The sequence below is a fragment of the Cannabis sativa genome, chromosome 3 (assembly GCF_029168945.1).
Source record: "Cannabis sativa cultivar Pink pepper isolate KNU-18-1 chromosome 3, ASM2916894v1, whole genome shotgun sequence".
Taxonomy (NCBI): domain Eukaryota; kingdom Viridiplantae; phylum Streptophyta; class Magnoliopsida; order Rosales; family Cannabaceae; genus Cannabis; species Cannabis sativa.
In genome coordinates, this window is record NC_083603.1 from 3,895,330 (window position 1) to 3,916,615 (window position 21,286).

General features: G+C 30.9%; 4 protein-coding genes across 9 annotated transcripts; 2 read left to right on the forward strand and 2 right to left on the reverse strand.

Annotated features, from left to right (window-relative positions):
• Positions 1-1,960: 1,960 nt before the first annotated feature.
• LOC115709901 (beta-glucosidase 44-like) lies at positions 1,961-10,965 on the reverse strand. The gene is made up of 11 exons (XM_030638153.2): positions 10,559-10,965; positions 10,347-10,405; positions 9,641-9,716; positions 9,487-9,558; positions 9,291-9,378; positions 4,150-4,402; positions 3,957-4,072; positions 3,378-3,595; positions 3,103-3,134; positions 2,906-3,008; positions 1,961-2,449 (listed from the first exon to the last, which is right to left on the reverse strand). The coding sequence occupies exons 1-11, from the start codon at positions 10,818-10,820 to the stop codon at positions 2,178-2,180; spliced, it is 1,551 nt and encodes a 516-aa protein (XP_030494013.2). The 5' UTR covers positions 10,821-10,965; the 3' UTR covers positions 1,961-2,177.
• An 875-nt stretch (positions 10,966-11,840) lies between these two features.
• On the forward strand, positions 11,841-13,797 carry LOC115711162 (probable glutathione S-transferase). Of its 5 annotated transcripts, none has more exons than XR_009686997.1 (4): positions 11,841-11,958; positions 12,665-12,992; positions 13,151-13,571; positions 13,636-13,797. XR_009686997.1 is itself a non-coding variant. In XM_061112969.1 (3 exons), exons 2-3 carry the CDS (start codon positions 12,684-12,686, stop codon positions 13,514-13,516), a joined length of 675 nt encoding a protein of 224 aa, XP_060968952.1. In that variant the 5' UTR covers positions 11,841-11,958; positions 12,665-12,683; the 3' UTR covers positions 13,517-13,797. The 5 variants fall into 5 exon arrangements, 3 of the variants coding, with proteins under 3 accessions (XP_060968952.1, XP_060968954.1, XP_060968953.1); XR_009686998.1 differs by having other exon boundaries at positions 11,882-11,958; positions 12,672-12,992; XM_061112969.1 differs by having other exon boundaries at positions 13,151-13,797.
• A 2,583-nt stretch (positions 13,798-16,380) lies between these two features.
• Positions 16,381-19,055, forward strand: LOC115709321 (uncharacterized). Its single transcript, XM_061112972.1, has one exon. The coding sequence runs from the start codon at positions 16,707-16,709 to the stop codon at positions 18,873-18,875; it is 2,169 nt and encodes a 722-aa protein (XP_060968955.1). The 5' UTR covers positions 16,381-16,706; the 3' UTR covers positions 18,876-19,055.
• Positions 19,056-19,106: 51 nt separating this feature from the next.
• LOC115709319 (probable glutathione S-transferase) lies at positions 19,107-20,885 on the reverse strand. Of its 2 annotated transcripts, none has more exons than XM_030637397.2 (3): positions 20,697-20,885; positions 19,740-20,060; positions 19,107-19,595 (listed from the first exon to the last, which is right to left on the reverse strand). In XM_030637397.2, exons 2-3 carry the CDS (start codon positions 20,046-20,048, stop codon positions 19,230-19,232), a joined length of 675 nt encoding a protein of 224 aa, XP_030493257.2. In that variant the 5' UTR covers positions 20,049-20,060; positions 20,697-20,885; the 3' UTR covers positions 19,107-19,229. The 2 variants fall into 2 exon arrangements, with proteins under 2 accessions (XP_030493257.2, XP_030493256.2); XM_030637396.2 differs by having other exon boundaries at positions 19,740-20,067; positions 20,697-20,883.
• Positions 20,886-21,286: the final 401 nt, after the last annotated feature.

The following is a 21,286-nucleotide window of genomic DNA, read 5'->3' on the forward strand; positions in this document are numbered from 1 at the left end:
TACTAATAGACTCCATTTCGGTTACCTTTAGTTTGTAATGGTTCTTATAATTTGGATAAATTTTTACCCAAAAAAACAAAAAGCTGTCGAGAAATTTTTCCAACATAAAAATTCATAGTGCAAAACTTTACAAAATCTACAGTTCACTAGAAAATATTACTATTTAGTATTGTGCATTACTGCATTGCTATTAGGTATTAGTATTGGTGTCTAGTACTATTGTAAACCCTAAAGTGACGCTTTGTGAATAGTTAGTGATATCCTATAATAATTATTTAAATATTAGTTTAGATCTTAAGTTTTACAAAAGATACCGATTAGATTTTCTATTTCATTAAATGACAATTTAGACCCTGTATTTTTTAAAATAGTACGAAATAGATTTTGAACTCAATTTCGTCAATTTTTGTAATATAACCAACTTGAAACATATTTATGCAAGAACAGATATAAATAAATATGTAATTATTATTGTTATAACACCTCCAAGTCAAGTTATTTATTAATTTTAATTTGAGAAAAATTAAGTTCAAATGTCTATATTATCCTATTTGAAAAATATAAAGTTTAAATTGTCATTTTATAAAATACATGGGTCTAAAATAATATTTACCCAATTAATCAGATGGAATATAATATTTAATTTCTCTAATTTAATATAATACAATACAATACATATAATACCGTATTTCAAATAATATAATAATATAAAAAATATGCCAAGATACTCAAGATGTAGTGGACAAGTTGTGAAAATAGTAGGGTCCTTGCTACTTTGGCTAGTCTACACTACACACACTTGTATATGTTAGGTACCCACAATTCCCTAATTTCAATGCAATAGATGACACATTTGCATGCCCACACACGTGATGTGGACCTCATCTCTTTTGCTCAAATGAATTTTTATATAAATTAATAATAATAATTAAAAAAAGAGAGAGAGAGAGAGAGAGAGAGATTACAAACTTCACCATTTTGTACCTACTATTTTAGAGGTTGTTATGGTATGGTATGGTATGGAAGGTTATAATGTGCATTGTTATCAGAGCTTATTCTGTATCACTAATCTAACATCATACAATAACCATTTGGGACTAGCTCAAGTGGCCACAGGGGGTGCGTGTTTGTTAGAGGTTCTGGGTTCGAATCCCAAGTTATGCTGATGTAATATATAAAAGCTTAAATCAAAAAAAAAAAAAAAAATCTAACATCATACAATAGTTATTAATTGAAAAGAGCATTGATATTGGGTGTTCAACACCTTCTATAAGTGGTTGTCTATAATTAGCCTTCAACACTAATAGCGGTATGGTATTAAGAAGTATGCTAGGCACCAGTAGTGCGTTTTTACAATTCTCAATTAAAAATAGAGAGATGATAAAATACACTTATAGTGTCTAACACTCTTATAAGATATAATATTATTGGTAAAACTCAATATCAGATTTCAATTATTTTACTTTAATAAATATTATAAAAAATCACTAATCGATAACATTTTATTATGATACTAGGTACCATATTAATAATGTATAATAATGTTGTCATTTTTGTCCAATATAAGAGCTTACACTTTTATATTAACCTAGCATGTATTTTTTTTTTTATAAATGATTCAATATTTTTATATTTAATTCACATAGATAATATTTTCCAAACATCTTTTGTTTTTACATATCATACTTAATACTTGTGTATGATTTCTGATCCTTTTTTGTTATGAATAGAACATAAAGTGGAAGAGGATAAGAAATAGTCCTAGTTGGACATTTTCATCATATTAAGAGAATTTGGTCATAGTGATTCAATTAGTGAAAAAAAAATACTCTGTTTTTACACTTTTATGTGGTTGCTTAATAAATGAATTATTGATTATTTATAATATTTTTAAAAATATCAAGCATTTACATAAGATGAGAATGCAAAAAAGAATTTTCTTAATATTTTCACACTTCAATTTTCCAAATAAGGTGAGTAACTACTAAAAAAAAAATAGTTACTCACCAAATGATACTTTTCAAATATCTTATTTCACTTCTCTTTCATGTTTATAGGCACCAAAATACTTTTATTGATGTTCGGATTTACATAAAAGAAAATCAACTTTAGCAATTTATTGAAAAGCTAAAAGCAAAAGTAAAAGCTTAACGAAATAATCTCATAATCAAACCCTACTAGTTTTTATTGAGAAATTTTTGAAACCAATAAGCTGACATCTTTGGGTACCTTTTGAGGTTGTGAAAATCAACATAGACAATTCCGAACCTTGAAGTGTAACCTAATCTCCACTCGAAATTGTCAAGCAAAGACCAAGCAAAGTAGCCAACCACATTGACTCCTTCATCAACTGCCTTCTTCAATTCAGCTATGTAGCTTTTGTAATAGTTGATTCTTGTGCTATCATGTAATCCTTCTGGGAGTGTTACATTGCCCGGATCATCCATTCCTGACGATAGTTTAATATCGAGAAAAATCGAGTGTCATCAGATTAAGCGAAATTTGATATATTTTTACATATGTAAATAGATTTCGAGTCATTTCACATTCAAGTTATAGTATTGCTGAAACAATTTAGAAGTAAAGATGCGTGTTACTCCTATGTAGATTGGTACCAGGGCCAAACCAATCTACACAGGAGTAAAGCAATATATAAAAATTTATAAAATAAGAGTATTTATATCGAAATAATTGTTTTTAATAATAATATTGAAAAAAAAAAGTACTTGAAAGAGTCAAAATTAGTATCAAGAAGTTACTTTCGATAAATTTTCTTTTACACTAAAGTACTTTGTTTAGCTTAATCATATAATTTAACAAAGAGATATTGACTATTAATTTTCAATACATTTATAAATAAATGAGAAGATAAAATTTATTGAGAGAGAATTGAATTGAGACATACCATTTTCTGATAGGATAACAGTTGGGTTACCATAATGATGTTTTATATATGTTAAGCATTTGTACAAACCCCATGGTACTTGGTAAAGCCAATAAGAATTTGCCTGCAAATTTCACCCAAAATTGTGTTAAGAACACATATATAGAATACATACATTGTCTATGTTAAATTTTCTATGTGATTGAATTGTAACTTACCCTAGGACCAATTGGCACTCCATTCTTCTCAACTGAAAATTTCATAAGAAAAACAACAAGAATAATAGTGTTATGTTTGTGATACTTACGACGATATTTCGGAAAATTTGGCTCTCTTTTTGGTTTAGTTTTCGATAATTCTTTGCAAAATGGCATTCGTCTTAAAATTCGACCATTTTGCAAGGAATTATCAAAACTAGACCGAAATGACTTCTGAAAAGAGGTTATTTTGCTAATTAAGATCGCGATTGAGAATAAAAAGAGTAAAAACTCACAAGCATATCCAACATTCCAATCTTGTTGGTACCCCAAGTCCTTTGATTTTGGTTGGTGAGGATCATAAATGTAGTATGCAGTGTATTGGTTTATGCCCACAAAATCCATTGACCCCTTCACCATTTTAATCTCATCTTCTGTGAACTTTGGTAACCTTTTGCCTACTATTTCTTCCATTGTTCTTGGATACTCACCATACACAATGGGATGAATGAACCTAACACACAACAAGTCATGATATGTCTCATACTATATGAAATTGAAAACTTAATCAAATCAAATCAAATACTTATAAGCTCATATTCTTTCCATTACACATATTTTATATGTTTTTATACAATGTGTACATAAAAATATGGGAAAAACAAGTAAGAGTAACTAAGTACCTCTTAGTGTAACCAGTTACCTTATACTATTTTCCCGTATATTTTAACCTTTTTTTTTTTTAATTTTCTCATAAGGTAACTTTTTTGAAGAAAAAAAACTCACATTTTTGCAAAGTTATATCTTAAAAATTATAAAAATAAAATTTTTCCACATAAAAATGTAGTTAAATTAAAAGAAGGATTTTTAATTACCATCCCACATGAAAGTCTCTTGCTCTTTGTGCAGCATAATTATCAGCCTTTGATCTAGTAAGAGGCTCATACCATGAAAAGTCTAGTAGAATACCAATTCTTCCCTTTTGTTCTGCCTAAAAAATAAAAGAAAATGGCAATTATAGTCTAACCAATATAAGAATACTAAGTTAGGAATTTCGGTTATTTTTACTTGAAATTTTTGGCGATATCTTTGAACTGCGGCGGCATGAGATAAGATTAAATTATGGGCAGCAATGTAAGGTTCAGTAGCTGAATTCCCAGCTGTGCAATTCCCAAATGGCTTGGAACACCTTCCTGGAGCATGAAGCCCATTATCGTACCCGAGCGCAGCCACAACTCGGGGCTCGTTGAATGTCATCCAGTTCTTTACTCTGTCTCCAAATGTCTTGAAACAAAACTCTGCATAATCAGCAAAATCTTCTCTGCAAAAATATAGTGTGAATATGTTTAATTATTATAGTGTTTTATATAATTTTGGCTGTTTTTGTATTTGTTTTAATGGTAATTTGGACTCTGTTTTAAACAAAATAATAATACGTGCAGTCAAAATATACATTAAAACTTTACTCACATTAATATGAAAGTTATGATAGAAAAAATTAAAAAAATATATAAATATTAATATGTGCACCCAAAATATTACACGCAATGATGTTACAATTATTTTAACCGATTACATTTATCTTTTTTTTTTTTTTTTTTGAAAGAACAGTAAATGTTCAATTAAAAAAGGTAGTTGGGAATCACATAAGGGGACCCCTCCCTTTGATAACAACCAGCCAAATGGCCATTAATTCTTACTTCCTTTGCCAACCTATCTGCAAAGTAATTATCCTTACGATTAAAATACAACAACTGACAAGACTGAAAACACTCCATAAGTTTCAAAACCTCTAAAGCCAGAGGTCGCAATTCCCAGTACGGGGGGCACTTGCGTTTTTCCAGGGATTGTACCAAAATGAGAGCATCAGTTAAGATGGCCAAAGAGTCCAGATTGTTCTCAATGCCCATTTGTAGTGCCCATTTAACAGCGCGCAGTTCACCTTCCTCCGGGGATGCAGATTCAATCCTTCTCGCGTCCCAGCACCACTTTCCCGATGCCCTGTCCAAAGTTCCAACTGCGATACCAGTGAGACCGTTTTTCCAGGAGGCATCCGTGACGCAAACAGTCCTAATAGAGTCTTGGATCTTCTTTTCCAGGTAAGTACACTTCCCACCAAACTTGCTAGCCACTGAAACTGGGTCTAAAATCGAAGTGAATTCATGATATCTCTGTGAAATTCTGTTTCTAACTGTCGCAATGTTAACTGCTATGGAACTGATCATAGTTTCATTTCTCGATCTCCAAATTTCTTCGAACAGAACCCCCATGTAAGTCAAGAATTCCTTTCTTACCCCAAGAGGGGTAAGAAGAAAGGCTTCCGAAATGATATCTTTGCTGTCCATCCCACTAAAAGAGGAAGTTCTTAGAGCAAACGGACCACTGAACCACAGAGCTTTTGCAAAGGGGCATTCCCAGAATAGATGCTCCTGCGTTTCCACTTCCTCCTCACAGAAAGTACAGCCCTTGTTTTGAACAAAAACCAGTCTATCCCTTGTAGGAAGGCATCCAGCAGCTACTCTCCAGATCATTGTCGATATTCGGCAGTGCAAGTTGTTGTGCCAAATGGTGTGCCAAATTTTGGAGTCTCCCTCCAAAGAAGGCTTTAAACATTCCCAATACGCCCTTTTAACAGAGAATTCCCCATCTCTAGCATTCTTCCAAATTAGGCAGTCTTTTTCAGGATGTGGTAGTCTAGGGATCATAGCTATTCTATCCCCCATCTGCCTTCCAAATAGATTGTGCAACTTCTGTTTATCCCAAGTATTCCCAGGAAGGGAAAGATCAGCTACATTTCTCAAACTTGGATTTCGGGGCAATAATCACATGAGCCCGGATCCCACACCAAAGCTTCGAAAACCCCATTAGTAGCTCTTACCACATTCAGTCTAATGTCAGTACTCCAAGTAAGCAGATGTCCGCCCGCCAAACCCTCAGCCGGTAGAGAGACTGACTCCTGAAATCCAATAGCTCTCACCACTTGATTCATCCCTTCCTCATTGGTTTTAGTTTCCATCAAAAAGACACAGTCAGGTTTGTGCCTTCGCTTCCAAGCTTGGATAGCTTGGATTGCCGGGGCCCGTAAAGCACCCCGACAATTCCACGAAAGAAACTTCATTGGGGAGGGGGGGGCTTGATAAGGGCCGCCTCCTCGCCCAAATGAAAATTTTGAAATCCAAGTTTGAGAAATGTAGCTGATCTTTCCCTTCCTGGGAATACTTGGGATGAATCAAGTGGTGAGAGCTATTGGATTTCAGGAGTCAGTCTCTCTACCGGCTGAGGGTTTGGCGGGCGGACATCTGCTTACTTGGAGTACTGACATTAGACTGAATGTGGTAAGAGCTACTAATGGGGTTTTCGAAGCTTTGGTGTGGGATCCGGGCTCATGTGATTATTGGATGCTTGTATTTGGGGTTGATAAGGGCCGCCTACTATTTTAAAAAATAGTGTCACATTACTGAGTTATTGTTTTGATACGTATTTGAGTTAATAATTAATTCAAATTTACAAAATTGAAATTTATGTTTGTAAGTGTTAGAAATTAATGATCCAAATTAGCGAAAACAAGAAGTATTGCTATTAAATACCACTAATACTTAATACTATCATAAGGTAGTATTTTATAGAAATTTTTACATGAAAAATCCTTTTTACACACTTTATTACATAATTACCTTCACACGCCTATTACTACATTTATACTTACAAACTTATTTTTATTACACATTTACCACTTACTCATCATTCCATCCATCATCAATCAAATCCTACTCTCTTCCCTCTCTTTTTTCATTTTCTATCAATCAATCCATCATTTCACTCTCTTTTTTTCTTCTTTTCTTTTTATTTTTAATTTTATTTCAGTTTTTAATTTTTTATTTTTAATTTTATTTTCAGTTTTTTAATAATCATATTTTGTATGAACTTTGTTGGACACTGTTCCTTACGCGCGCGTGGCCGTATACAAGGTGTGCTGGAACTTCCTGGGCGGGCAGTGTTCTTCGGCGGATATACTCAAAGCCTTCGACGAGGCCATACACGACGGAGTGGATGTGCTGTCGCTGTCGATTGGGTTTAAGATTCCCATGTTTTCCGATGTGGATGAACGAGATGGCATCGCAACGGGGTCGTTTCACGCTATGGCCAGAGGGATTACTGTCGTTTGTGGAGCTGGGAACGACGGGCCTTCGCCTCGACCGTACGTAACACTCGCTCCTTGGATTTTGACCGTGGCGGCAAGCTCTATTGATCGAGCGTTTGTTAATTCTATTACTTTAGGAAACAATAAAACTTTAATGGTACTAATAATAACTCATGTTTATTTGTTTATATGTTTTCTAAGTTAATTTAATTTGTTAGAGTAGCTATAGTAGAAGTATTTCATGTATAGATATTTATACAATTATGTAACTATGTGGATCAACTTTGAGAAGTATACCACGTGGCTCAGGAATATGGAATACGAATGGGAATGTAGTAACCATGTGAGAGTGTCAGATGATTCTCAAGAGGGTGATTCTATTGTGATGTGTTGGACTATTCAACATTTGACATATAACTAAACAGAGTTAACTTAGATTTGTATAACTACAACGAAAAGCTAACATAGTTATCTATCCTATAGTTACTTGTATGTATTTGGGGTTTAGTTTTGCTTAGTTAAGTGTTATGAATAACCTGGTCATGATGAGCTTTGCATATGTATTTGGGGTTTATATCATCAACGGGTAACAATGAGATTTATCATGGATGTTGATGTTCAAAGAGTTTTTCCTGTATTTTAGTTTGTATACAGTTGTTTTGTAGTTTTATTATAGTTTTGCTACTTGCATATGTTATTTCACTATAAAATTCATATGCAACTATTTGCACAAAACTTACTATGTATAACTACTATTTCTTAGTCCCCATCAAATTAAATTCTTGCATAATATATAAACTATCATAAAACGATAATGCAACTATAAGGCAACTATTTGCACTTGCATACAGTTGTTTTGTAGTTTTATTATAGTTTTGTTACTTGCATATGTTATTTCACTATAAAATTAATATGCAACTATTTGCACAAAACTTACTATGTATAACTACTATTTCTTAGTCCCCATCAAATTAAATTCTTGCATAATATATAAACTATCATAAAACGATAATGCAACTATAAGGCAACTATTTGCACTTGCATACAGTTGTTTTGTAGTTTTGTTATAGTTTTGCTACTTGCATATATTATTTCACTATAAAATTAATATGCAACTATTTGCACAAAACTTACTATGTATAACTACTATTTCTTAGTCCCCATAAAATTAAATTCTTGCATAATATATAAACTATCATAAAACGATAATGCAACTATAAGGCAACCAAAACAAAAAATAAATCAAAATGCAACTGTATATAACGTAGATGTATTATTCATGAGGTTTTTTTTTAAATTTTTCACATCATACATTGTTTTGGATTTAGTGGGAGCTCCAGATCTGTTTGTTACAAATCTATATTTCATGAATATAGATTTCGATATTAGTGGGAGTTATTTTGATCGAATAAAATAGAAAACAAATGTGTAATTTCAGTTTCTTCACAGTTTTTCTGATTTTTTTTTCGTCATTTTCAGTTTAGATCATTGCAGGTATTCTTTTCCAGTTGATTTTGCCAGAATTAATAGTTGTATTTTTCTCGTTTTGGTTTCATTTTGGTTGTTTTGCGGTTTTGAAACGAGCGCGTATTTTCATCTTCATGGTTCGCTCTGTACAGCTGAAGGCTTAGTGCATGTGGTATTTTTGTAAATATTTGTATGTGGACTGTATAAATGTTTAATGGGCCGGCCCAAAGTATTTTTGTAATTTTTTTTCCTTTTTTGTATTTTTTTGTTTTTTTCCCTATTTTATATCAAAACAATAATTTTTAAAAATATTTATTAATTTAAAATATGTGAGACTTAATACTACATTCACAAAAAAGTGTAAATTTGTACACTTAAACTTGTTATCAGGCTTAGCTTTTAATATAGGCGGATAAAGTTTATACCTAGGCCTCACCTAACTTAGAGGCTCAAAAACCTTTTTTTTCTCTTTTGAAAATACTAAACTTTTTTCTAAATAAGAACTTAATTTTTTTTTTTTATAATCCACTAAATTTCAGAATCGGCCCAGTTTGTTATTTGTAACTTTGGATGAGTAAAAAAGTGTGTTATATATACTTACATAACTTGCTTATTTAGCCATCCCAAGTATTTCTCCTCAAGAGTCTCAGGAAGATCATAGTGATAAAGATTTGCATATGGTGTAATGCCTGTTATATGAATTTAAAATAATTGTCATTTTTCTATTATATTTCTTATAAGATTAAATAATAACCACTCATTTATGATATTATTATAATTAAGTGAAACAAAATTACCTGATTTAAGCAAGTAATCAATCAACCTATTGTAGTAAGCAACTCCTTTCCAATTCACTTTTCCAGTGCCATCTGCATCAAAATTTAATTATTCAAAAATTTAAATAAATAATAAAAGATAATTATTTAATTAAAATTATATAAAAATAAATACCTGGAAAAATTCTAGACCATGAAATTGAAAATCTATAAGCATCGAAGTTTAATTTTTTCATGATATTGATGTCTTCCTGAAACACACATTGTCAAAAAAAAATTACTAATATTAAAAAATTATTAAAAGGCACAATTAAACTTAGATGTATTACGCTATTAGTCTAACTAAATATCAAGTCCTATATAATTTAATATAATAAATTTTAAAGAGTATTGCTAGTCAATTGCAAAACGATATGTATAGATGTATTAAATACTACTAGTGTCTAATAGTATTCAATGCCATTTATGTCAAATAATTGAAAATTTTCAGGTTAAAGATAATAATTATATTCATTTCAAACAAAAAATAATAATAATTATATATTAATATGCATGTAAAATTCCAAAATTGCTCTTGATTAACAAATTAATTTATCATACAAATACAAAAGAGAATATATTCCTTTTTTAAAAAAATACTAATATAGTTAATATCATTATTAATTTAATAAATTACTTAGTATTTACGTGTTAATATCATTATTAATTTAATTAAATATCAAATTTCATATAGTTTAATATAATAAATTTTAAAAAATATCGTTAGCTAATCAAAAGATTAATGTTGCGCCCAACAAGAATACTCTCTTTTTTATAACTAGAATATTAATAAATGGAGTATTTATGAAATTAATAAAAAAGACAAAAACAAATTGAATTACTCTGTAACGGTGGTACTGGTCCACTGCCACGTCAGCCGTCCCATTATTTGCAATAAGTCCTGAAATTCATTGCTCAAAAAATAAAATGAAAAAATAATAATAATAATAATTCATGACTAAGAAAGAATAATAAAATTATTATTATTATTTTTTTTTTTGAAAAGAATAATAAAATTAATTTAAAAATAAAAATAGGTATTAGATGAACTAACCAGGAGTGTTATTAATGAAAACGTCCCAAATACTGGGCCCACGGCCATCTTTTAAGGCCATACCTTCGACCTGGTAAGCAGAGGTGGCTGTTCCGAACACAAAGCCCATCGGAAACTGGGCTCTATTAAGCCCATTACTCTCAGGCCCAGAAAGTACTGTTGCTGCGTCTTCACTGAGATCCACTGCACCACCACCGTAGCTGATTAGTAGAGCTACAAAGAAGAAGATCAGTAATGGAAATGGGATTTTTCTCACTCTCATATTTAGAACCAAAAAAATAAATAAAAAAAAAAAGAGTTAAAGTGAGGAATTGAAAGAATATGAGTGAGTGGTTTTTATGGGCACTTTTTTTTTTGTTTGTTTGTTAATGGTGTCAGTTTTTTTATATAGTGATAATATTGATATAACTCCCAACACAAGTCTATTGGCTGGCCCTACCAAAAATTTATATCATTCTATTTAAATGCTATTTCTTACTATAATTTCATTTTTTAATAATAATAATAATAATAAATGGCTTAAGGTAATTAATGAGATTATTATTATTGGATAATTTCAAAAGAAATACCAAAATAACAAAAAAAAAATATCAAAAATATTGTACGGAGTTTTAAATATTTTTACGATTTTTATGATTTTATTTACAGGAAATAAAGTACTTTGATGTATTTTTATGTTGTACACTTGTTAATTTACTATTAATTTTTTCTTATTTATATATTATTTTAATGTTATTTTTTGTTACTTGTATGTAATTTTATTATTATTTTGGTATTATTTTCATAAAATATTGTAAAAGTATAAAAGAAAAAATTAAACCTAAAAATATAAAAAATTTATATAAAAGAATAGTGTATTATATAATTATTATTATTATTATTCGTACATTTTGTGTGGCCGTTTTTATATGGAGATAAAATTGATAGGATATATGATATTTTACCTAAATTTATGCTCACAAATTTCTAAAGTCTTTAAAAATTTATGCTGAAATAATTTGATTATTGAATTTAAGAATTTTTGTCTAATTCAATTCAACTCTACCAACATGATGATTTTTCATGTACTGAATTGTGTATTCTAAACTTTGACATTTAGCAAATCGCGCCATTTGAACTTTAATATATATCAAATCGTGGTCTCTGAACTTTTATCTACATCAAACTTGAATTTTTATCTACATCAAACTTCTGTTAGTAAAATTGGATAAAAAAATTTAAATTCAACGATCTCTATAATTCGAAAAAAAAAAAAAATTAACAACCTCAAAAATTCTAAAAGTATAATTTGATATTTATTATAGGACAAAAATCCTAATTAATATAACTCACCATACAAGTCCACACACAAGTTACTTGGGTTTCTCTTCTTTGTGGTTTCTCTCTTCCCATCAATTTAGGTTTGTTTTCTCTTTTCTTATAAAATCTAATTTCTACTCTCTCACTCAACTTCAATTATGCATATTTTTGCTTCTGTCTTCAAATTAGGGTTTCATATTTGATTTTTAAGGTTATAGTAATTTTACTACTGTCTCTGAAATTCTAAACAAAATCAATAAATAGGTATCAAAACTGAGTTTGTTTCTATGTTTTGTTATAAATATTAGCAGATTTTGAAGTTGCAACTGTTTAATCTTCATTGGATTTAAGTCAAACATGAAAAAAATGTCATCTTGAATTGATTTGAGTCATAAATATGAAATTATACTGATAAGGGTCTGGTCTCTTGAGAATCATCAATAGTAGTTCTTGATCTCAAAACCTAAACAACTCATTTCCTGACATGAATTAAATGTTTATCTACTGATGATTTATCATTTCAAGGCTTTGTTCTGTTGATTGATTCAACAAGAAGTTATGTAGAAAGTGTATGCAATAATGGAATTGTAAAACAAATTTAGATTACTATTTTGTGTTTTGTTTTGTCTCCAAGCCATTTGATGATTTGTTTGTTTTGATTTAACATTTGATTGTTCGAGTTTGATCTTGAAGTTGAAATTACAGAGGTTAATTCTTAGGTATCAGAGTTGAAATTCTTACGATTTGTAATCTAGATCAAATTGAAGCCATAGAAAACTTATTCCTAATGAATTCTAACTGTTGTAGATTTTAGACTAGGAATAATATGGAAGAACTGAAGCTGATCGGTTCGAAAAAGAGCTTATTTTGTACGAGAATAGAGTGGGCGTTGAAGCTAAAGGGTGTAGAGTATGAGTATTTGGAGGAAGATTTGAGAAACAAAAGTCCAATTCTGCTCAAGTACAATCCAGTTCATAAGAAAGTTCCTGTTCTTTTACACTTGGGAAAACCTATAGCTGAGTCTTTAGTCATTCTTGAATACATTGATGAGGTTTGGAAAGAGAACCCTTTGCTTCCCCAACACCCTTATGAGAGAGCAAAAGCTCGATTTTGGGCCAAATTTGCTGATGACAAGGTACATTAATCATGTATTTTCACTGATTTTTATTCATTATTGATCTTAATAAATTTTAACCTTTTATCCTTGTTGAGACTCTGTAGATGACACTTAGGCACACAAAGATTTGGACACATTTTTTGACACGAAATAAATGAGTTTGCTATTATATTCAGGTTTCGATGGGATCATTTGAAGCTTGCAAAGCTCAAGGAGAAGGGAAAGAAAAACTGATAGAATCTGTGCAAGAATCTTTAGGTTTTCTCGAGAAAGAAATCGAAGGGAAAAAGTATTTCGGAGGAGAAAGCATTGGTTATCTGGATTTAGCATTGGGTTGGATTCCTTTATGCCTTGATGTATGGGAAGAAGTTGGGGAGATGAAGTTATTCCAAGAAGAAAAGTTTCCATGTCTTCATCAATGGTGTAAGACTTTTCTCATGGAAAATCTAGTCATGGCTGAGTTATCTCCCTCGAGAGAAACGCTCGTCGAGTTATATTCTACTTATATAGCCTATCTTCGCTCTTTGGAAGCCAATAAATAGTGAAATAAATCTTCGAGTTCGATTATTTGTATAATAAAAATTTGTCAAGAACTTAGTTTTTCTTTGTATAATAAAAATTTGTATAATCAACATGTAATTTGCTTCATCAAGGGTTTTAGAATCGAGTTTTGGCTTTGATTAGTTTGTATTTCGTTTGTAATATTTAGTTTTGATTTGGGATCCTAAAAATCTTTGTTCTTGACAATTACAGGGTTTGTCTAGGTTTAGTATATGTGTTAAAACAAATTTTATATATTTTATGAATATTTTCAGTTGAAGAATTTAGGTTTGCTTAGGTTTAATCATTCAAAAAAAAAAAAAACTTTTGATCTTATTCAAAGTCTGAATTTAGTTTGTTTAATTGATTTCAGTTTCTCAATTTGAGTTTGTTTTTTAATTTAAAGGAAAAAACAATGGAAAGAAATAAAGGTTAAAAAATAAAAATTATTTGATTGTATTTATATTTTTGTTTATTTTTTTATAATTTTTTAAACATTTAAATAATAAATAAAAAAAATTAATAACATGGACCAATAATTGAATAATATGTGGATACTAACATGACACTTAACGGTCAAGTATTTATGGAAGTTCCACAATAGTAACGAAAGATATTTTTAATGCGAAAAATACAACTTAGGTATTTATCTGTTACTCGGCATAAAATTGAAATATGTATGCCGCAAGTTACTCTATTTTTTTTTTGTGAATAGGTAGTTTTGTTTTCCTCACTTTGTCATTTTCACACCATACCTTAATAATGTATTCATAAGATAATGATAGGAATAGAATTTTGATGTAATACATACCCATAAAAATGACACATTCTGGTCATATTATAATAATTAATAGTAATTTAGTCTATTTAGGTAGCTCATCCCATCAATTTTTTTTATCTTATTATTTTAAATTAAACGTTTATCCTTTTGTTTATGTATTAGGTACAATTGTCTTCTTCACATTTGACCACAAAAATCATTGACCAATTCCAAAAGAAGTAGAGATGGATTTGAGCATTTTCTAGTAATTTATAAAATAAAAATTTAAGTTTAACTTTCAATTATAAATAAATATTTAAGTTTAATAATACTTAAATTTAATTCTTTTTTTTTTTTTTTTTTTGAACAATGAACAAAATTTCATTGAGAAAAAAATTAGCGTTGAGTACATCATAAAGAAGAGATCAAAGATCCTCCGTTCAAATTAGCTCACCATCCACCCTAAGTACGTGCACAACTAATTCATGCGTAGCCATAATGGTCGAATGATATGCATAAATAAGGGACGCTTTAGGGAAATTGGACAGTAAACTAAAAAATACATCAAATAGAGAGCTTAAAACAATCAGACTCAAAAGAAAAGAGAGGAAGTCCAATTTCGGCAACCAATCTAATGCAACCATTATTAAAGCTACAACTATTATTAAAGCTACAACTTCCTTAATTTTAATTTTATAAACTTAATTTTTTGATCTTATTTTTTGGTGGCAATACATTTATTTTTGTTTGTAAATTTGAGACACTAGTTAAATTTTACCATATATATTATTTAAATTGTCAGTGTGTACACATGTGCATACGTAACATGTTTTCATTGGATTTGAATTTTTAGTGTCACGTGTACAGTTGTTCACATTGAAAATTTCATTTGGTATTTAATAGTAAAATTTAACTAACACTTCAAATTTACAGGCAAAAGTAAGTTTAAGGGGTATTGTCACAAAAAAATCAAGAAATTAAGTGCATAATAATTAAAACATAAACAAGAGATTTCAACGCAAATTATTCAAATAATTAGGATTTTTGTTACCAAATTTTGACATGTATCAAATCATGTCCCTTGAACTTTTAAGATTGTTAAAAATTCTTTATGAACTATTGAGATTATTAAATTTTAAGGACTTTTGTCCAGTTGTAGTAAAAAAAAAAGTCTAACATGAATAAAAGTTCAAGAGATATAATTTAGTATACATTAAAGTTTAAAAGACATAATTTGGTAAATATCAAAGACCGGGAAACATGATTTACTACATGGACAATCGTCGAATCAGTAAAATTAAATGAAATTAAACAAAAGTTCTTAAATCTAACAATGTCAATAGTTTGATGAGAATTTTTAACGCTTAAAAAAGTTCAGACAGTATAATTTAGTACATGTGAAAATTTAAAGGGTAAAAATCATAATTAGCCTAATAATAATGGGATAAGTTAAAAAATACTTCTTTTTTGTATCCATTAATCAAAAATACCCTTATATTATATTTTTTTTTTAAAAAAATGTACCCACCTTTTTGAGTGGGTTGCTCAATATACCTTCACTATCTACTTAAGTCTAGCATAGAATTTGCATTAACCTAATAGGTTTAATGAAGATATCATCTATAAAAGTGGGTACATCTTAAGGAATATGAAAATAGAGGTAAAAATTAAAACAAGTAAAATAAAGTGGGTATACCATATAATTTTCTCAATAATAATAATAATAATAATAATAATAATAATAATAATAATAATAATAATAATAATAAGGAAGAAAAGTAATTTGCAGCATAAATACCTAAGTTTAATTTTTAGTTGCAAATAAATATTTAAGTTTAATTTTTAGCGGTAATAATATCTAAGTTATAATTTTTAAACTTTTGCAGGTACCTAATTAAGTAAATTGCGACGTGGCACTCCTTGATTGGTCCAAGTCATTAAATTTTTATTATTTAAAAAAATTAGTTAAAATATACCAATAAGAAAATGACATGTGAATTTAATGACTTAATATTTAATGGTGAGGTACCCTATAGTGTTCCAGAAACATAACTTAGTATTATTACCGCTAAAAATTAAACTTAAGTATTTATTTACAAGTGAAAGTTAAAGTTAAACTTGAGTATTTATCCCGCAAATTACTAAACTAATTTAAACAATCTTTCAAAAAGAAAAAGAAAAAGAGCCGTTACTCTCTTCTCAACAAAGGAAATAAAAAAAAAAAAAAATAGCCGTTACTCCATTTTCAAATTAAAAAAAAGAGCCGTTACTCCATTTTTCAAGAAAGAAAAACAACCCTCATACGCCTAAACTCAGATCAATCTTTCACTCTGTAACTCTTTTCAGATCAAACAAAAAAAAAAAATCTTTCACTCTGTAACCATTTCGAATTTTGTTCACTCTCTCTGTTGGTTTTTTCTGGTGCAAAACCCATGGCGGTGAACAGGTCTCCTTCGCCAGTCTCACGCAGAGCAAACCCAAATGCAAGAAGTTCTGAAATGGGAAACCCCATGAGAAGAAGCTTCACAGGGAACCCCTTCAGCACTAAACCCTCCATTGTTCCCAATCCAAGAGTTCTCAACCCGAATACTCCGGCTAATAGTCCTTCAGACCATCCTAGAAGAAGCTCAATAGGTGGCGGCGATGTTGATGATGATAAAGAAAACGCTAAATTGGCGGCTAGAGTTCGTTCTCCAATGGCGTCGGCTTCAAAGGGAACTAAAAACTTCATGTCACCAACGATTTCGGCTGCTTCAAAGTTCAGTACTCCTTCTCCGAGGAAGAGGAAGATTTTGGAAGAGAGAAATGAAGCGGTTCGGGGTTCTCTTGATTTGAAGGGAGAAAAGACTCAATCTTTACCAAAGAAGGTAACTTTTAAGGAACCCCTTGAGTGTTTTTCTGACAATGTGGTTATTGAAGAGGCTGACCTTGTTAATCTTGACCCTTCTTTTAAGATTAGTCCTCCTTGTTCTTATTCAATTCCTGTCATAGCTCCTAATTTAGATTCATCAGATCATGATCCTCCCTTGGCACCACCACCACCCCCATATGATCCTAAAACCAATTTTCTTTCTCCAAGGCCTCGCTTTCTTCGTTACAAGCCCAGCCCTCGAGTCGAACTCTTTCTTAACAACATCACAAGTGAAGGGAATGCACTCTTTGACACTGATGATATCAGTACAGAAGAAGAGGAAACTCAGTCTGATGATTATTCCCAAAAGGATTTGGAAGAAAAAGAAGAAGGGGTTATTGTTTCTGAGCCAGTTCTTATCGATGTGCTTGCTCGGGAGAAGGAGGAGGAGGTGGAGAAAGAAGAAGAGCTCATTGTTTCTGAGCCAATTCTTTCTGAGGAGAAGGAGGAGACTGTTGAAGAGGAAAAAGAAGAAGAGCTCATTGTTTTTGAGCCAATTCCTATTGATGGCACTAAGTCACATTCTTCAATTTGGAGATCAAAGTTGACATCTTTACTTATTGTTTTGTCATTTGTTTGTCTAGCTATCTCAATTTCGATTTCACCTGTCACTGATGAAACTGTGTTTGATAGCTCATCTCTATTGAAGCAGTATGATTATCATGGTGGTGATGTGATGGCATTTGCTAAAGCAAGATTTGACGAATTAGCTAGAGATTTCGGTGTTTGGTATGCAGACACCGTGTCTGTCTTTTTCGAGCTGTTGCTCTCTAACCTTAGAGGAGGAGGAGGAGGAGCACACAAACTAGGCCCTTTACAGTATTACAACTTGAGTTCTCTAGTTGAGGATGCAAGTTGTGGTGGTGATAATAGCTATGAAATGAATGTGTTTGTTCCCTCAAGAGGAGTGACAGAGGTTGTTGGTATTATTGTACCTTTGGAAGACAATGGAAAAGTGTCTCAACATCCTGAAGGTGAAGATGAATCTGAGTCTGAGTCTGAGATTGAGATTGAGATTGAGTCTGTTGTAGCAGAAGAAGAAGACTTTACAGATGAAAGCCTTGAAAATGAGATTGAGATTGAGTCTGTCTCAGAAGATTTTACAAATGAAAGGCCAGAAATTGTTGGTGATTCTTCACTAAAAAATGAGAATGAAATCCCACCAGAAACTGTTGATGCTTCTTCTTCAATCCAAGTTGTGAAAACAGTAGATGGGAATGAAAATGGTCTCTCCAAAGTGAATGAAGAAATCCCAGAAGCAGCAACTATTGATGATGATGCTTCTTCAATCCAAGATGTGAAAAGTTCACAAGTAACAATGGCATGTTGTGCTATCTTGGCTCTTCTTATTGCATCATCCACCATAGCCATTGTGTTGCTAGTAAAGAAAGTGGATCCAGCAACAACTCCTATTCTGCCAGAAAAGTCAAAAAACTCTTGTTGTCCATCTGAAATGAGCAGCAGCAGCAGCAGCTTTCAAAATCAAAAGCTCACAAAGAAGAACAAACATAATAATAATAGGAGAGAATCCACTGCTACTTCATCATGTTCATCAATGGAAGAAGATTCCATTTCCATTTCATATGGAAGTTTCACCACTTATGAGAAGATTCCCACTAATGATGATGAGATCATTACACCTGTCAGGCGCTCTAGCAGACTCAGAAGAAGCCATGTCACTTCACCTTGACACATGTGATTGGATTTACTTTACTTGCTACTGCTTTTCATCCTTTTCTTTTGCCATTTTTATTAAGTGTTGATTGTCTGTGTAGTGTGTTATAATCATAACCGTACTATGATGTAGTTAGTTAGTTTGTTAATCATAACTTTGATTGGTTTGGTTCTTATATAATTAACACTCATTTGACCCCTTTCTTTCTTCACATTTGACCATAAAAACCATAAGAAATAGAAATCATTTTGAGCAATCCTTTATATATATATATATAACAAAGTTTAAGTATAACAGAGTTTAACAAAGAAAACTAAGTTCTTGACAAATTTTTATTATACAAATTATCTAACTTGTAGATTTATTTCACTATTTATTGGCTTCCAAAGAGCGAAGATAGGCGATATAAGTAGAATATAACTCGACGAGCATTTCTCTCGAGGGAGATAACTCAACCACGACTGGATTTTCCATAAGAAAAGTCTTAGACCATTGATGAAGACATGGAAACTTTTCTTCTTGGAATAACTTCATCTCCCCAACTTCTCCCCATACATCAAGGTATAAATGAATCCAACCCAATGCTAAATCCAGATAACCAATGCTTTCTCCTCCGAAATACTTCTTCCCTTCGATTTCTTTCTCGAGAAAACCTAAAGCTTCTTGCACAGATTCTATCAGTTTTTCTTTCCCTTCTCCTTGAGCTTTGCAAGCTTCAAATGATCCCATCAAAACCTGAATATAATAGCAAACTCATTTATTTCGTGTCAAAAAATGTGTCCAAATCTTTGTGTGCCTAAGTGGCTTATACAGAGTCTCAACAAGGATAAAAGGTCAAATTTATTAAGATAAATCAGTAAAAATACATGATTAATGTACCTTGTCATCAGCAAATTTGGCCCAAAATCGAGCTTTGGCTCTCTCATAAGGGTGTTGGGGAAGCAAGGGGTTCTCTTTCCAAACCTCATCAATGTATTCAAGAATGACTAAAGACTCAGCTATAGGTTTTTCTAAGTGTAAAAGAACAGGAACTTTCTTATGAACTGGATTGTACTTGAGCAGAATTGGACTTTTGTTTCCCAAATCTTCCTCCAAATACTCATACTCTACACCCTTCAGCTTCAATGCCCACTCTATTCTCGTACAAAATAAGCTCTTTTTCGAACCGATCAGCTTCAGTTCTTCCATATTATTCCTCGTCTAAAATCTACAACAGTTAGAACTCATTAGGAATAAGTTTTCTATGGCTTCAATTTGATCTAGAAAACAAATCGTAAGAATTTCAACTCTGATACCTAAGAATTAACCTCTGTAATTTCAACTTCAAGATCAAACTCAAACAATCAAATGTTAAATCAAAACAAACAAATCATCAAATGGCTTGGAGACACAACAAAACACAAAATAGTAATCTAAAATTGTTTGACAATTCCATTATTGCATACACTTTCTACATAACTTCATGTTGAATCAATCAACAGAACAAAGCCCTGAAATGAGTTGTTTAGGTTTTGAGATCAAGAACTACTATTGATGATTCTCAAGAGACCAGACCCTTATCAGTATAATTTCATATTTATGACTCAATCAATTCAAGATGATATTTTTTTTCATGTTTGACTTAAATCCAATGAAGATTAAACAGTTGCAACTTCAAAATCTGCTAATATTCATAACAAAACATAGAAACAAACTTAGTTTAGATACCCATTGATTGATTTTGTTTAGAATTTCAAAGACAGTAGTAAAATTAGTATAACCTGAAAAATCAAATATGAAACCCTAATTTGAAGACAGAAGCAAAAATATGCATATTAAAGAAAAGGGAAAACAAACCTAAATTGATGGGAAGAGAGAAACCACAGAGAAGAGAGGCTTGGCCGCCGGCAAGAGATCTGATCTGATTCAATTATGTCGAGGTTTCAGTATTACAAGTCTCAAACTTGATCCAATTATTAATAGTGTCCAAACAAAATTCACATAAATGGGTTGGTCTGACCTGAATAACCAGTTTATATAAAAGATAATGTTTATATTGAACATCTTTATAATTATTTTTTAATACATTTATGAATCATTTAACATGTTTATGTCCTATTTTATTAGTTTAATACAATTTACATGCAATAAATATAATAAATATAAGAGTGTAAACTTGTCATGTTATTTTTGAGTTGTCAACTCGAAAATAAATTGTTTAATAAACTTGTTAGGCTTTATCCAAAAATGACCCACATTAATTTAAGAAAAACTCAAATTATTTTGTTTTGTGTAATTTTCAAGTACACTCCTTATCACAATTGTCAGTGGCAGAACCAGATAAAAACCCGAGGAGAGGCCAAATAAGAAAGTCAAGCGAATTGTATTTTTACCTATTTTTTTTAGAAAATATTAATAAAATTAGGCTATTGTAATATATAAACGCT